This window comes from Jaculus jaculus, chromosome 8 (genome assembly GCF_020740685.1).
Source record: "Jaculus jaculus isolate mJacJac1 chromosome 8, mJacJac1.mat.Y.cur, whole genome shotgun sequence".
NCBI lineage: Eukaryota > Metazoa > Chordata > Mammalia > Rodentia > Dipodidae > Jaculus > Jaculus jaculus.
Genome location: NC_059109.1, coordinates 121,302,241 through 121,320,378, shown reverse-complemented (window position 1 = coordinate 121,320,378; position 18,138 = coordinate 121,302,241). Strand labels below are relative to the sequence as shown.

At 44.1% G+C, this 18,138-nt stretch overlaps 1 protein-coding gene across 1 annotated transcript in view; it reads left to right on the top strand.

Annotated features, from left to right (window-relative positions):
• Nucleotides 1–18,138, top strand: part of Zhx3 (zinc fingers and homeoboxes 3) — a 143,444-nt gene that overhangs the window by 110,230 nt on the left and 15,076 nt on the right. The window contains exon 3 of the mRNA XM_045155710.1: nt 14,697–17,675. Coding sequence (XP_045011645.1) covers nt 14,846–17,675 — 2,830 coding nt within the window. The 5' untranslated portion in view covers nt 14,697–14,845. The remainder of the gene's footprint in view (nt 1–14,696; nt 17,676–18,138) is intronic.

Genomic DNA, 18,138 nt, shown 5'->3' with positions numbered 1-18,138 from the left:
ACTGGTGAGAACTACTTGTGTCCTAACACAACAGGGCAAGCAAGAATTTGAAATAGAAAGCAATCAGGTTGAATTCTTTTTATTACTGATTCATTCTATCATAATTAACCCACTTCCTCAATATTAGTTTATTCATAAGGGTGGAGTCCCCATCATGTAAACACCTTTCAAGGGATCTACCTCTCAGTGCTCTAACAATGGCAGTTAAGTTTCAACATGAGTTTTAGAGGGAACAGACAAAAATATAGCCCCATATGACCCAGCAATTCCAGATACATGCAAAATAATTTATAGTGGGACCCAGACAGATAACGTATACATCCATTCTCATACTAGCGCTATTCACACAAAGACAGATGCCAAGTGTCCACTGATGGATGAGTGGATGGAGAGAGAGGGAGTGGGGGAGGAGAAAAATGGAAGGCAAGAGGTAAGACTAGAAGAAGGGAGGGGAAAAGAGGAGAACTGTTAGTCTTAGAAAGGAAGGAAATCTTGGCATATACAACAACATGTACAAACCCTGAAGGCATTATTCTAAATTAAATAAGCCACTTACAAGAAGGCCAATGCTGTATGATTCTACTTCTATAAAATACTTCAAATTTACCAAGACAGCAGAATCATGACTGAAGAGCAAGATAATGGAGGGTTAATGTTTAGTGGGAGATAATTTCAGTTTTCTATGATGAAAAGAGTTCTGAAAATGGCTTATGATGACAATTACCTAACAATGTAAATGTACTTAGTGCTTCTGAATTGTTCATCTAAAAGTCATCATACATGGTATATTTCATGTTGTTTGTATTTTATCACAAACATTTTAATCCCCCCCAAAAGAGGCTTATGAGACCATTAATGTTTCACATGGGAAAAGGAAAAAAAAAGAGAGAGAGAAATGTAACTGAAAAGAAGTAAGAAAAATAAAATATTTTAAAAGTCAGTGTGTTGGTTCAAAAAAGGCAATGGAAAGGTGATTTAATAAACACTAGATCAACATGTACTGTGGCTTCCCTTTAAAGAACTCTCTTATGTAAAAAAATAAAAATGACAGTTTGAAGTCCTTTTCATGCATAGTCTTCAAATTCGATGTGCATTTTCTTCTTATAGCAGTGCCAGTTTGGACAAGACACATAGAAGTATTGAATAGTCTTATGTTGCTAGTGACTATAGTATTAGACAGCATTGGTTTGGAATCTTCTGGTTGGCAGCAAGAAGCCAATAATTTCCCTAAACCAAGGAGCAGCATGAACAGATTTGTTTTTTAAAATGTTAACTCAAGCAATGAGAATGGAACTAAAGGATGGAAAGATCTCAAGGGCTGGGAAAGTAGATGACTACAAGATCAAAAGGCAGAGTAGACAGGGACATAATTATGGGAAAACCCTGAGGATGTTACCACTGGCCATCATTTCTGGTGTCATGCATAGTGTTGAGATAGTATGCCTTGTCTTAAGCTTAACATACCTTCTGTGATTAAGGTGACAATGTATGTTCAAAGAAGAGGAAATGGAGACTCAGAAAGCACATGCATCTTTCCAAGGTACCAGAGCTCATAGATAGCAGCATTGAGACATGAATCAGGCCTGTTTATGTCCAGAATTTAAATCTCTTAACCATTACACTGTATCTCATAAAGATGGAGACAAGTGGTGAGACTTAAAACATCATTCTTATTACAGACTTGATGTCAGGCAAATGTGAAGGTTTTGATTGTCAGCTTCATTGGATCTGAGAGGTGCCTAGGAGATCAGTGAAGCACACTCTTGACTGTACCTGTGGTGTTTCCAGAGACAATTAGACACTGCAGCAGACAGCTTCAGGTTTGCTGAGATGAACTTCCATACCAGGCTCAGTTACAGAGGAATGGATTTATTGAAGCTTACAGATCCAGGGGAGGTTCCATAATGGCAGAAGAAACTGGCCTGCCTTCACAGGTCCAAGTGGAGACAGAGAAGCACAAGACAAAAGCCAAAACCCAGAGCACAGCACACTTTAGGAATTCCAGCTAGGCACACTTTGCATATCTTTATATTGAAATCTCAAACTCATCACCACACCTTAAGATTTGCCCAGTGACACTGCCTCCAGCCAGGTAGCTGCACATGCAAACTACAAACTAATAAAATGTTGAATATATTGGGGCCATCTATTCAAACTATCACAGACCCTGAGGGCTCTGCCCTAATCAATGGATTCATCCCTTAATAAATCATAGTTTGATGGCATTGTTGGAGAGTGGTAAAAGGTAGGAAGGAGGTGGGGCTTACTTGGAGCATGTCGATCACTGGGACATATCTTTGGGGATGTATGTTGCCCTGGCCTCTTCCTGTATTTCTTTCTCTGCTCTCTGGTTGGCAGTAAAGTGAATAACTCTCCTGTGTACTACCATAACGCTCTGTCCAAGCTTATGGATCCAAGTGACTCTTGACTGAATGCCCTGAAACTGAGTCAAAAACAAACCCATCCTTTCTTGAGGTGTTCTTGTCACAGAAAAGATAAAACTGACTAATTCAGAAAAGAAGGGAATGGGCTGCATAAAGTGAGGTTGGAGATTTCTGTTGAACCTTTGGATGGATAATCCCTTGGTGTGGCAGGATGAGGAGGTGACTAGGCAAGGATGACAGAATCCTAATGAATGGGATTAGGGCCCTTTTAAAATGGGCCCGACACTTCTCTGTCTCTTCCACTCTGTGAGAAGACACATCTGTGATGGAGTAGATCCTCACCAGCCATGAAGGCTGCCACAATCTTGATCTTAGACCTCCCAGTTTCTAGAACTATGAGACATAAATTTCTGTTTATAAGCCATTTGATCTGTGGCATTTTTTTTGTTAGAGTGGCCCAATCTAAGGCGATGAGAGAAGGCTAATCAAGGTGTTTTCTGAGGTGTGTATGTGTTTGTGTGTGTTTAATTAGTTAAGTGGCATTTTAAATAAAGTCAGATAGAGTTTTTTGTCCAAGGTTATCATAGAAAAAATAAAACAATGCATAACATTAAAATGGCCTTTTTGTTTGAAGGTAGAAAAACAAATAGACATTTTAAGAAATTATGACAAGCACATCACAACAGTTTTCAAAATATGGCATAAAAAGTTCTTAGAAACTTTGGAGGCATGGAGTGTTGGACAGGGTTCACTGTGTAGTCCAAGATAGCCTCAAGATCACAATCTTCCTGCCTTTGCCTCCCACATTCTGAAATTACGGGAGTGAGCCATTATATCCACTAGACACTCTTGATTTAGACAGCATTCCAATGTACTCCTCTCCATGCTTGGCTCTTATATTCTTTCTGCGTCCTCTTCTGCTGTGAACCTTGGTGGGTTGATGGAGATATCTCACTTAGTGCTGGACACCCCACTGTCACCCTTTCAGTGCTGTGATTAGTTTTGAGTCTTCCCTAGTGGTCATCCCCCTCTGAAAAGAGAAGCTTCTTTGGGCGGTTTGGTATATCTGTTTTGCCAAATAACAGTAGTAGCTCCCCCTCCCACCAACCCCCGCCCCCGCCCCCCGCCTCCCACCAAAGGCTTTTGACCAGCTTGTCAGTACCAGGCAGGAATTCCTAGAGCAGGTCTCCAGTCCAATCATAGAGCGGTTGGTTAACAATATAAATATTCTTAACACTACCGAACTACACACATAAAAATGTTTATGGTAGTTTTGTTTTTCTTCCTTGACTGAAAAAGGAGGGGAAATGGGCTGGATGAAATCGTTGATGTACTTTAGTTAACATCTAATCCTTGTGCTCCAGTTCCAGCCCCTGAGTGAAGGTAGGAGCCTGCAGTAACTGGTATGTTCAGTGTTCACTGTGTGCCAAGCAGCAAGCTAAGTCCTGAATACTTCTTAGCAGTTCACAAATTTCCTGTCGGCTCTGTGAACAACTGTGAATGTGTTCAGAGGACTGAGGATACAACTCAGTGACAGGATGTGTTCTTTGATCACCAGGGAGAATGGGGGATGAATTCAGGATGCTTACACTGCAGAGGCAATTCCTAAAGGATGGAATGGTGATCTTCAAGTGAGTGACAAGGTAGATAGAGAGAAGGGCTACCGATCATGCAGTAAAACAGTTGACTTATTCCTTGCTTAAAAGGCAGCTCTTAAACCTGGGAGCCAGGATCAATGGAGAAAAGAATTTTGTAGTAAGCTGTAATAGTCATAAGAAGCTCCTCGGCCTTGTCGGTGCTCAGATGGAGACTAGGTAACGGGCTGTTGTGTGGTGTCTTAATTGGGAACAAGGTTGAGCTGTTATATGTTGTTCTACTCTTCCTTATTCAGTGTTTGTAAGTTAACTTAGAAGTGTGACTTGAACCTGGGGTGATTGAGTATATGTCCTCTTCAGTGCTGTATTCCTTGTAGGTGAAGGGTCATGTGTCACACGGCAGGGGTTACCCCAAATCTGCTTGGGTCTGGGGAGCTGGCTCAACTGGTAAAGTGCTTGCTGTGCACTGAGGATGTGAGTTCAGCTCCCCAGAACCCATGTAAAAGCCAGAGATAGCCCAAGCCTGTAGTCTCAATGCTAGGGAAGCAGAGCCAGGGAGTTCTCTGGTTACTGGTTAGCTTGCCTATAGCCAAATCGGCTCTAGGTTCAACCATACACCTTGCCTTAAAGCAGGTGAAGCATAATTAAGACACCAGAACTTGACTTCTGGTCTCTACATGCATGTGTAAACATGTGCACCTGCACACGTAGGTAACTGTGATGTGAAGTTTGAAGCATAGAGATGCTTCCTTGTCTTCCCCTGTCACTCTGAAAAGACCTCAGCCCTGACTCGTAGCTGTGTGAGTGCAGGCTTGTCACTTGTAGCAAGCAGCTCGCACGCTCACGTACTTTGGAAATGCGCTAACACTTTTCAGTTTTAGCATTTCTTCAAATCCTAATGTTCATAGCACTTTCATACTCTTTCGAATTTTGGAGGGCTTATGGGGAAAAGCTTCTTTGGGTTTCACCTTCTTCTTTCTTCATTCCAGGAGCAAACACTGTGACTGGATTTTCATGTATCCTAGGCACATAGCTTTTCATCTGCTCTATTTTGGTTTTTCAAGGTAGGGTCTTGCTCTAGCCCAGGCTGACTTGGAATTCACTATGTAGTCTTAGTCTGTCCTCAAACTCACAGCAATCTTCCCACCTCTGCCTCCAGAGTGCTGGGATTAAATGCATGTGCCACCATGCCCAGATCTTTAAAACAAAACAACAACAATAACAACAAAAACCCCTCAGGATAGCTCTTGAAGGTTAGCTCATAGCAATAAAGAAAGTGCTCCCTTGTTCTCTTTCACAAGGACATATTATTCCACCATCTAGAAGTATCTCATTGGTGAGTGGCTAGATCATCTCCCGTCCTTTGCTATCCAAATGCTGATCGTGGGTTGCCTTGTGTGTTACTTCATATATGCACAAGTATATCACAGCTACAACGCTAAAGACAGGATGACTGAATCAAAGAGAAAGGAGCATTTGCAATTTTGTTAGATGCTGTTTTCAGTCTTAACCAGTTTTTACTCCTGCAAGCACAGGATGAGAGTGTATTTTTGCAGTCTTATCAGGTGACCATATTATTACATATTTTATGCTTTCCCATGAACAGAGTCATTTTGTATTTCTCATACTCCATGGTATATGTATGGTCTGGCTGGACTTTTGTAGCAAGGCTGTCAGAGAAAGTTGTCAGTGTGTTAAGCCTGGAAGAGGGGGGGCATTATAGCCACAGGCTGAGCCAGAAAAGTCATCCTAAATGAATGTTCTTGAGAGTCGTGCAAGCTTTCTAGACTGTAACTATCTGGCTTACACTGGAAATTTTCAATGAAAACAAAACAAATGTAATTTCAGAAGTGAAACCATATCCAAAGCAAAGCACTTATATTGTTTTTAAATGTTTTGGTTTTCAATTTAATAAAGTGAATTACTTTTGTAATTTTGTACAAAATTTAGAATGCAAGTACATTTTAAAGTAACACATTTACTTGGAAAGGAGTTGCCTCACGTTTCCACAGGTACAAGTTCTCACCACTTACTTACCTCTTACAGCTATCCTAGGTTTGCTCCCAGTCCCCCTCTCTGGGTCCCTTAAACCTCACCCTGCTTTCTGCAGTTTCTCTAGATTTTGGCAAAGAGTAGAGTCTTCATTAGAAACAGAGGCATTTCACAGTCTTCTTGCTCATTAGTAGTCTGACCCATTATTTCCCTGAAATACTTGTGACCAAATTCATATATATTCAATATAGTGTTTCCCTTAGAAAAGGACCTCCATTCTCAGGAATGTGATTTTTTTTCCTGCTTTCTGCATGAAGCTTATAGGTCCAACCCCATTGTGGCTGATGGTAATGCCATCTTCATGGTTGCTTAGGCAAAAAAGTCTCAGTTACCCTTGATTCATGCCATCTACTTCCAAAGTATATCCAGAATCGTATCTCCATTGCTACCATTCTGATCCCAGCCATGGTTATCTCCTGCCTGGACTGCTGCCATAGTCTCCTGACTATGTCCCTATGCCTCCACTGCCTTTTCCTTCAGTCTGTTCTTAACACAGCCTGCAGAGCCTTGCAGGATTATGTCAACACTGTGCTCAAAGTCCTCTGACACTGCCTGTCTCAGAGTAACCAAACTGAAACCATCATGCTGTTTCTACATGGTCCCTAGCCCCTTGCTGCCTTGGCCTTGTTTCTCCACTGCAGCCAGCAACCCTGCCGGCCTTTGTACTGGACCTTGAGCCTGCCAAGCACATGGCCGTCTGTTGGTGCTTCTGCCTGGAGTATGCTTCCCCCATGCAGATGGCTCACTTCTGCTTGTTCAAATCTGTGCTCTGCCCTTCCATTCTCAACGAGGGCTCCCTGATGGCCGTGCATGAAATCGCAGCCTCCCCTCTCCCCAGCCACCACAGCTCTCCTGCTTCCAGTGTCTCCATTGCTGCACTAGCCCTGTCACTCCTGAGTCCCTAACTTTCTGTCCCTCCCAAACTAGAACACCAGTTTGGGGAAGCCAGAGATTTTTGTCTTCTTTTTAAAATTTTATTTATTTTTTATTTATTACTCTCATATTGTAGCACCTGGGGCAGTGGCTGGCACAAACTATGCAATTAGTAATCTTTTGCTAAAATAAATTAACTGCCTATCCTCTCTCTACCCTGCTCATTCTCCAATCTTGTCAGGCCTAAATGTAAACAAACAGGTATTGTGTTGTGGCACTAGTGAATTAAATCTAAGATCATTAGTCCATACTTTTCTTGGCACTCATTATAGATAATCTGGCATCATTTGGGCAGCAACATTTATGAAGTATTGAGTATGACACAATAAGCAATAAGGAAAGTGACAATATACTTCAATCATATCTGAGAAATAGATTTAAACTTAGGTGTCACTCTGATGAGGACTGTAGCCGAGCAGGGCTTTGGCATGCTGAGGAGAGTGTGAGAGAAGCATGCACCTCAGGAATCCTCTCTTCCCTCCACCTTGTCAGCAGAGGTCCAGCTGTAGAGGAGCCTGAGCACCAAGAGGGGCCCCTCCTAAGATGGAAATGGAAATGTAAGGGCTACGAGCTGCAAAGGGTGACAGTATACTTAGATACGGTTTTAGAAGGTGCCTGTGCATGTGATACTCCTGGACGCTTCATGCCCACTAGTTACACAATAAGCCCACCACACCCATACTTTACATGCCAGCAAAACTGAATGACTTGTAGCTCTCCAGCACAGCACGTTCCTTTTCCTCTGGCTTTGCATAGCATACCCTTTGTGCAGCACACCTTTCCCCCAGCTTATCCACTTGGCAGTGTCTACTCATCATTCAAGCATGACCTCTGTCAGTCTTTGCCTGTCTTTCTCAAAGGCTTAAGTAGATGACAAGTCTATCTACACCTCTGCTGAACCTGAGCATGTGCCCACAACACACAGCTTATTTGATTTTCATTGATATTTGTCTGGCTTCCTTTAGATTGTGTGTATTGATCAGGATGAGCTGTCATAACAAGTAACTCCAAAAATCTCAGTGGCTCAGATCAAGAGAACTTATTTCTTGCTCATACTATCTTTACATGATGGATCAACTGTTGTTTTGTGTGGGGAAGAGTTTTTTTTTTTTTTCCCAGTGCTAGGGATTGAACCCAGGGCCTTACACATGTGAGGCAAGTGCTCTTCCACTGAGCTATATGCCCAGCCACTTGCTCTTCTCTGAGGACCCAGTTGAACACAGTAGTGACTGTCTAGAGTAGTGCCACTGGCAGGCAAGAGAGGTAAGAGGAAGACAGCACATGCTTTTTCCTAATTTTCCCTATAGGTGACACATTTTCTCACATTTTATTAGTTATAATCCAACTTCAGGTAGGCAGGGAAACCCAGTGTGTCCAGACAGAGAACTGGTCTCAGAGTACTGGTAAGTAGCTTAATAACCACAACAAATCATTGGCTTCTTGAATCCAGAGATGGAAGGCAATCTTGTATGTGTGCACACCTCAGCATTCATTCCTGAAGTCTCTCTCATGTGGGTTCTGAGCTCCCCGTCTCTGGGGTGCTGCAGTACAGACTAGTCTCTCTCCTCATGTGGGTTCTGAGCTCCCCGTCTCTGGGGTGCTGCAGTACAGACTAGTCTCTCCTGGCAGTCATCCTGCCATGCAGCCGTGAGCATTGAAACGGGCTGTCTGTAAAGGGCCTCTGCTCCTGATGCCCCTGGGTTTATGTCACAGTTACCTTTCTGAACTCGAAAAAGAGTAAGTTAGTGTTCACTTTAGAGGGGATAACATCTGACTGGGGAAAGCTATTTCTGTTGGTGATTTGACAGAACAAGAACTGTTTAAGAGAAGAAAACAAGCTTCTAGCCCTGAGACTTTAGTTGAATGGTGATTACTAAATGCAGAAAGTATTGGGACCCTTAAAGTATTCTGAGAGCAAGACTAAACCAGTGCTGCACTTGATGTTGCTTTACCACTTGAGGATTTAGATTGGAAATAGACTTGAATGCTCTGTAGGCCCTTGTCTTAGTTTTCAGCAAAAATCTAACTCTTCTCGCCAGCAGATCTACTGTGGTGCCAAGCCCCTGCCCACACACATTCCTAAAGGATGGTCTCCTCTGTGTTCTTATTGTTAGAGTGCTACTGATTAACCTTAGTTTAATCCCTCAGCCCCACTGTGGGCAAAGTTCTCTATTTAGATGTAAAAATAAAAATGCACTCTTTTCTGACAGTGTGAAAATATGAAGAATTATAGTATTGACATGCCTTTTAAATTTATAAAAGGAAAAATAGAAAAAGACAAAAGAGGAAAAAGCAGCACTGAAACAGTTCAGCACATAAAATCTTTGAACCATCTGGAAAAAGGAAATGTAGAAGTGGAGGGAATAGGTCTCTGGCTTAGTGGTACTCAGGTGAATGGCATCTAAAGTAAGTGTGCGATTTAGAGTCAGGAGCATCTGGCCTCTGTGGAGGATCTGCTACATGATGAGCCATGTCACCTCCCCTGTTTCTCGTTAACTCCTGGGGCGGCTAAGGGTGATTCCAGAGTGCTTTACAGAGCAGATTCACTTCGGGTGAATAGGGATGGAATAGGGATGAGTTTAGTTTCTCACTTGGTCATGGAACCCTCACAGTTAGCCCATTTACTTAGAGTTGGCTTGGACAGTGGTGGCATGGGCAATAGTATCTTATTGTCATGGTCAAAGTCTGTGTGTTCCAAGAAAGGAAAGAGATTCAAAACAACACACTTCATAGAAATATAAAGTTAAATTTCATGCAAGCTTTCTTTTTAAGTCTGAGTTTTTTTTACTTTTTAAAATATGAACTATACATAGAAGTCATGAAAGACTGGTTAAATTAATTCTATTTCCATCCACTCCCCATCTTGTTTTGGTATGTGTTTCCCCCTCTAGTAAATGGCATACCATGAATTGTTCTGTCCATAAATACTTGTGTATATCATGGTAACCAGTTGGGATTTTTGTTTGTAATATAACTGAAATGTTGCTGATACACATAAAAATGTTAGCAGTAATTCATTTAAAGATGTTTGTTTGTTCATTTATTATTATTATTTTTTTTTTTAATTTTTAAATTTTTATTAACATTTTCCATCATTATAAAAAAAATCCCATGGTAATTCCCTCCCTCCCCACCCCCACACTTTCCCCTTTGAAATTCCATTCTCCATCATATTACCTCCCCATCACAATCATTGTACTTACATATATACAATATCAACCTATTAAGTGTCCTCCTCCTCATTTATTGTTTTTGAGCAGAGGTGGTACGGACACTCCAGGGCCTCCTGCCACCACACAAGAACTACTTCATGCATCTGGTTTCACATAGGTACTAGAGAACTGAACCTAGGCCAGCAGGCTTTGCAAGTAAGAACATTTAACCACTGAGCTATCTCCCAGCCCAGAAGTAATTACTTATTTTATTTTATTTGAGGGAGAGAGGGAAAGGGAGAGGAGCATAGGCATGCCAGAGCCTTCAGCCACTGCAAACGAACTCCAGATGTGTGCGCCCTTGTGTGCATGCGTGACACCTCCTTATGGCGCTAGTTGGGCACCACAAAATGCTGTCATTGACTCTGCTCCTTCTGTGCCCATTTAACTTCTCCCATGAGGTAGTCAGTTTTCCTGCTTCTTTAGTTAGGACTTGCCTTGGAATTTGTTTTGATCAGCAGAATGTGCCCCAAGTGACACTACCATTTGAGGTCTATCCCTGAAGATGACTGGCAGCTTCCTCTCATGGGTGTCATCATCACGAAGAAGTCTGAGTACTCTGACTGCTGTGTGGTAGAAGACCAAACTTGCCATGTGAACAGAAGAATGAGTTCTGTCCTAACTTTCTAGCCAGGTGTCAGCAGACGAGTGGAGAAGCCATCTTGGACATTCCAAGTGTAGCATGTCCCATCAGGAGAAGAAGAATCTCCCGGCTGAGCCCTCTTAGAACCATGAAGTTTTGATTGTTTGTTCTTTTTTTATTATTTTTTTGTTCATTTTTATTTATTTATTTGAGAGTGACAGACAGAGAGAGAAAGAGCCAGATAGAGAGAGAGAGAATGGGCACGCCAGGGCTTCCAGCTACTGCAAATGAACTCCAGACACGTGTGCCCCCTTGTGCATCTGTCTAACGTGGGTCCTGGGGAATTGAGCCTCGAACCGGGGTCCTTAGGCTTCACAGGCAAGCATTTAACCGCTAAGCCATCTCTCCAGCCCGAGTGTTTGTTCTTAACATGGTAATAAACTAAATGTTAGTGCACATTCATGGTAACAAACCATAATGCCAGCGTACACTTATGCATCTTTGATTGCTTTCAAAAAAGGCCTTTTGCTCTTGGTGTATTAGAACCAGGATCCAACTAAGACATAACTCATTTGCAAATAAACATAGCACTTACTCTAACATTCTAAGCAGAATTTTTTGTGCCCTTGTGAAAGTTTCCTTTTTACCATTCTTAATCTACAAAATCACCATTAATAGATTATAAATGTAGGAACTTTTTTTTTTTTTTGGTTTTTCAAGGTAGGGTCTCACTCTAGCTTAGGCTGACCTGGAATTCACTATGTAGTCTCGGGGTGGCCTTGAACTCACAGCAACTCTCCTGCCTCTGCCTCCTGAATGCTGGGATTAAAGGTATGCGCCACCACACCAGGCAGTGACAGGTATTTTTATTACATTTCTATGTCAGAGGTCAGAAATCATTGAAATATAAGGAATGATGAATAACTTTAGCTTGCATTTTGAACACTTCAACAAAAGCTATAACAGCAACATCTTAAGTATGTAATTGTTCTTGTATTTCTTCTTATCATAAAGATGAATAGCTGTGGTGGTGGAGAGATTGCTCAGTGCTTAAGGTGCTTGCCTGCAAAGCCTAACAACTGGGGTTCAATTCCCCAGTACCCACATAAAGCCAGATGCACAAAATGGCACATGCACCTGGAGTTTATTTGCAATGGCTGGAGGCTCTGATATGCCCATTTTCTGTGTGTCTGTCTGTCTGTCTCTCCCTGCTTGCAAATAAATACATAAATAAAAAAACTAATAGCTCTGTTTCTATATTAGTTTTTTTAGTAGTCTTACCTTTTTCTCTTTCTTCTTTTTTTTGCGGGGGGGGGGGTGTTTCGAGGTAGAATCTCACTCTAGCCCAGGCTGATCTGGAATTCATTATGAGTGGCCTCGAATTCATGACGATCCTCCTACCTCTGCCTTCTGAGTGCTAGGATTAAAGGTGTGAGCCACCACGCCCAGCCCTTTTTTCTTTTTCTTTTTTATGGGGGAGAGAGAGAGAGAAAATTGGTGCACTAGGGCTTATAGCCACTGCAGTTGAACTCCAGATGCATGTGCCACCTTGTGCACATGTGCAACATTGCATGCTTATGTGGGACCTGTAGAGTTGAACATAGGTTCTTTAGGCTTCGTAAGCAAACGCCTTAATCACTAAGCCATCCCTCCAGCCCATTCTTACCTTTTTTTATTAGTGTATGTGCACACATGAACATCTGCATGAGTGTGTATATGGAGTCTAGAGGTCCATGTCAGGTTTTCTTCAGCCATTCTTCACCTTCTTCTTTTCACACAAGCTCTCTTGCTGAACTTAAAGCTCAGTGATTCAGTTTCTCTCAACTAGGTGTTGCAGTTAACTTTGCGTTGCAGGGAAAGCACCTGACCAAAAGTAGCTGATGGAAGGAAAGGGTTTATTTTGGAAGGAAAGGGTCTATTTTGGCTTACAGTCTCAAGGGGAAGCTCCATGATGACAGGAGAAAGTATGGCACAAGCAGAGGCTGAACATCACCTTTGCTGCAGCAGGTGGAAAACAGCAGCAAGAGAGTGAGATATGACTAGCACTGGCAAGTTGGGATAATAAACATCAAGGTCCTCCCCTAGTTACACACTTCCTCCATCAAGGCTTCACCCTCAATGACGCCTCCTCCAGTAAAGCTCCATCCCCAGTGACACATCACCTCCAGCAAGGTTCTAACCCCAGTGACACACCACCTCCAGCAAGGTTCTAACCCCAGTGACACACCACCTCCAGCAAGGCTCTAACCCCAGTGACACACCACCTCCAGCAGGGTTCTAACCCCAGTGACACACCACCTCCAGCAAGGTTCTAACCCCAGTGACACACCACCTCCAGCAAGGCTCTAACCCCAGTGACACACCACCTCCAGCAAGGCTCTAACCCCAGTGACACACCACCTCCAGCAAGGTTCTAACCCCAGTGACACACCACCTCCAGCAAGGCTCTAACCCCAGTGACACACCACCTCCAGCAAGGTTCTAACCCCAGTGACACACCACCTCCAGCAAGGTTCTAACCCCAGTGACACACCACCTCCAGCAAGGCTCTAACCCCAGTGACACACCACCTCCAGCAAGCCTCCACCTCCCAAATTGCTACCTGCTAAGGACCAGACATCCAGAGCACATAAGTCTATGGGGGACATCTGTAGTCAAATGTTTCATTACTGAGTTCAAGGCCACCCCGAGTCTACATAGTCTACATATGTCTGTATAATTTAAGCTTCATAAAATATAAAGCAATATATATTAATGTATACTAGAATCTCATTCTGTTTATGTTTCCAGATCACCCAAATGTCTTTTTTACTGTGCTTGTAAGACATAGTTTATGTACAAATATTACACACATATGGACATTTAAACATACCACATATACATGTAATTCCTATATAAATTCTATTTTTCTTTTAAAATATTTATTTGCAAACAGAGTAATACAGAAAAAAAGTTTGTGCATGCCAGAGCCTCAAGCCACTACAGGTAAACTCCAGATCATGCACCACTTCGTGGTCTAGTTTTACATGGGTACTGAGGAATTGAACTTGGATTGTTAGGCTTTGCAGGAAAGTGCGTTAACCATTGAACAATCTCTCCAGCCCTAAATTCTATTTTCTTGTTTTTATTTATTTTTTTTAGTTTAAAATTTTTTTATGGACACCTTCCATAATTATAGACAATAAACCATGATAATTCCCTCCCTCCTCAGTTTCCCCTTTGCACCTCCATTCTCCATCATATTCCTTCCCCCTCTCAAATACTCTCTCTTTTATTTTGATGTCAATATCTTTTCCTCCTATTATGAGGGTTTTATGTAGGCAGTATCAGGCACTGCAAGGTCATGGGTATCCAGGCCATTTAATGCCTGGAAAAGCACACTGTAAAGAGTCCTACCCTTCCTTTGGCTCTTGCATTACAGCAGCAAGTCTTCCAGCCTCCCACACATAACAACTAACTTAGTCTCTGGGCCTGGCTTGGAAGAGACAGAGGCGTCATCGTGTTCTCATATGTGGGAAGCTATGAAAAGAAATACCCTCGTTGGCCCAAATATTTAAACAAGAATGACATTGGATCTTTTGTTCTCACTCTAACATGGTCAGAATTAATTTGTAGGTCCAAAAAGGGTGTTTTTTTTTTTTTTTTTTTTTTTTTTTTTTTTTTTGCAAGCTGAGTTACTTAATGCAAGAATATAGGAGGATAAAAGAAACAAATACAAAACGGTATCATTTAAGTTTATTACATGGTGTTGGAACATCCCCAAGTTATTCTTCAGAAGTATACTGAGGCGCTTGTGCCTCACTACTCACAGCCAAGAAGCTGTGAGCTTGTTGTGAAAAGACCCACAAGACAGAGGGTGACTAGAGGAATGTGTCTGGGGATCTGAGAAACAGGATTCAAAGCTTAAGAAATCTTACATTTTTCTCTTCCTCCTCAGGTTTTATAGGGAAAAACCTGCTTTCTGCAAATAACTGATAAAGCTGCCTTCGAAGCTCTTCTCGGGCTCCATGGAGTAGCTGGACTTGTTCTGTAAAGCCCCGGCTGGGGCAAGCTTGCATCTGCTCATCACCCAGAGCAACTGTTGCCATGGCCAGCAAGAGGAAGTCCACCACCCCCTGCATGATCCCAGTGAAGACCGCGGTGATGCAGGGGGCTGGGGCGGAGGCTCAGCCGAAGGAAGCCTTGCCTGAAGGTCCACCCCAGGCCCTTCCCCCAGAGGTACCTGTGGCCAGCAGTGAGACAGCCCAGAACCCTAGCAGCACTGATGGCTCAGCTCTGGCTAATGGGCATCGGAGCACTTTGGATGGCTATTTATATTCCTGTAAAGACTGTGATTTCAGATCCCAGGACATGACCCAGTTTGTAGGACATATGAACTCAGAGCACACAGATTTTAATAAAGACCCAAATTTTATATGCACAGGGTGCAGTTTCCTGGCAAAAACCCCTGAGGGGCTTTCCCTGCACAATGCCAAGTGTCACTCAGGGGAAGCCAGCTTTGTATGGAATGTGACCAAGCCAGACAATCATGTAGTTGTGGAGCAGAATGTCCCAGAGAGTACGAGCACTCCTGACCTAGCAGGCGAGCCCAGCACTGAGGGGACTGATGGACAGGCTGAAATCATCATTACTAAGACTCCAATCATGAAGATAATGAAAGGCAAAGCTGAAGCCAAAAAAATCCACATGCTTAAGGAGAACATTCCCAGCCAGCCTGTGGGTGAGGCCGAAGGGAAAGAGGAGGACCACACTTTCATCAATGGGGCAGCTTCAGTCAGCCAGGCATCCGCTAGCTCCACAAAGACCCCCCACTCTGCCAACGGGCCCCTAATAGGAACAGTGCCAGTTCTGCCAGCTGGTATAGCACAGTTCCTCTCCCTCCAACAACAGCCCTCGGCTCATGCCCAGCACCACACCCACCAGCCTTTGCCCACATCCAAGGCTCTTCCCAAAGTCATGATTCCCCTGAGCAGCATCCCAACATACAATGCAGCCATGGACTCCAATAGCTTTCTAAAGAACTCCTTCCACAAATTCCCCTACCCAACCAAAGCCGAGCTCTGCTACTTGACTGTGGTGACCAAGTATCCAGAAGAGCAGCTCAAGATCTGGTTCACAGCCCAGAGGCTGAAGCAGGGAATCAGCTGGTCCCCTGAGGAGATTGAGGATGCTCGGAAAAAGATGTTTAATACAGTCATCCAGTCTGTGCCTCAGCCCACAATCACAGTTCTCAACACCCCCCTGGTTGCCAGCACTAGCAATGTACAGCATCTTATCCAGGCCACTCTCCCAGGCCACGTTGTAGGACAGCCAGAGGGGACAGCAGGGGGACTCCTGGTCACTCAACCACTGATGGCCAATGGGTTACAAGCATCAAGCTCATCTCTCCCGCTGACAGCTACATGTGTTCCCAAGCCAAGTGCAGCACCCATCAACACCGTGTGTTCAAATGCAGCCTCAGCTGTGAAGGTGGTCAATGCAGCTCAGTCACTCCTCACAGCATGTCCTAGCATAACTTCCCAAGCCTTCCTTGATGCAAGCATCTACAAAAACAAGAAGTCTCATGAACAGCTGTCAGCTCTGAAAGGGAGCTTCTGTCGGAACCAGTTCCCTGGGCAGAGTGAAGTTGAGCACCTTACCAAAGTGACAGGCCTCAGTACCAGAGAGGTGCGAAAGTGGTTCAGTGATCGGAGATACCACTGCCGGAACCTGAAGGGCTCCAGGGCCATGATGCCTGGAGATCACAGCTCTATCCTCACGGACTCTGGGCCAGACTTGCCCTTCTCTGTGTCAGCCAAGGCTCCAGAGGTAACCTGTTCCCCGACAACAGCCTCACTGGCAAGCCATCCTGCCACCAAACGACAGTCCTGGCACCAGACTCCAGACTTCACACCAACCAAGTACAAGGAGCGAGCCCCAGAGCAGCTGCGAGCTCTAGAGAGCAGCTTTGCACAAAACCCACTGCCCCTTGATGAGGAACTGGACCGCCTGAGAAGTGAAACGAAGATGACTCGCAGAGAAATTGATAGCTGGTTTTCAGAGAGACGGAAGAAAGTCAGTGCTGAGGAGACCAAGAAGGCAGACGAGCACGCGCCTCAGGAGGAGGAGGAAGCTGCCGAGGAGGAGGGTGGAGAACAAGAGTTTGCTAGTGAGCTGAGGGTTCTTGGTGACAATGGCTCCCCAGACATGCTTCTTGGCCAGACCTTGGCAGAGCGCAAGGTCAGTCCGATCAAAATCAACCTCAAGAACCTGCGGGTCACTGAAGCCAGTGGCAAGAGTGAGCTCCCGGGGTTAGGTGTCTATGAGCCTGAGGGTGATGGCTTGAACAAGGTGGCAGAGCAGCCCCCAGGCAAAGTGAGCTACAAAAAGACAGCCCAGCAACGGCACTTGTTGCGCCAGCTCTTTGTCCAGACACAGTGGCCAAGCACCCAGGACTATGACTCCATCATGGCTCAAACGGGGCTGCCCCGGCCAGAGGTGGTACGCTGGTTTGGAGATAGCAGATATGCCTTGAAGAATGGCCAGCTCAAGTGGTACGAAGACTATAAGAGAGGTAACTTCCCACCAGGTCTCCTGATCATTGCCCCTGGCAACCGGGAGCTGCTGCAGGACTATTACCTGACACACAAGATGCTGTATGAGGAGGACCTGCAGAACCTCTGCGACAAGACCCAGATGAGCTCCCAGCAAGTTAAGCAGTGGTTTGCTGAGAAAATGGGTGAAGAAACGCGGGCCATGGCAGATACAAGTAGTGAGGACCAGGGACCTGGTGCTAGTGAGCCTCTGGCAGTTCACAAAGGTCTAGGTGACACCTATTCGGAGGTATCTGAGAACAGTGAATCATGGGAGCCGAGTGCCCCTGAGGCCAGCTCAGAGCCCTTGGACACTTCAGTTCCTCAGCTTGGACGTCAACTCGGTAAGGAATTTGTGGGAGCCATGGCCTTCTTCTGTGGGTAAGGGCAGGATGCTTTCATAGGGGGGCCTTGGATTTATTGCACAAGTTCACATCCGCTCTCTGAAAGGCTGCCTAGAACAGACTGACTGCGTGTCTGCCTCGGGACGCACAGATGCAGAAGCTGTGGGTCTTAACATGATGATAAATGGCTGAATAGTGGACTTTTCTTGGTTCATGTTTTTGTTTTTAAACCCATGCAAGGGAAAGAACATGAACGTAAAGGGATTCAGGCTTTTCTAGCCATTTCTTAGCAATGCAAGGATAGGCTAACATATCGTGTAAGTTCTAGTCACAGGGGAGGGGGAGATAATAGCAGTAGGATAGCAGAGGAAATTTAACACAACTAAGAGCCTGTACACAAAATACTGTCTTATGTTTCTACTGCTTATACTAATGCAGAAAAACTATTATAATGGAAAATCAC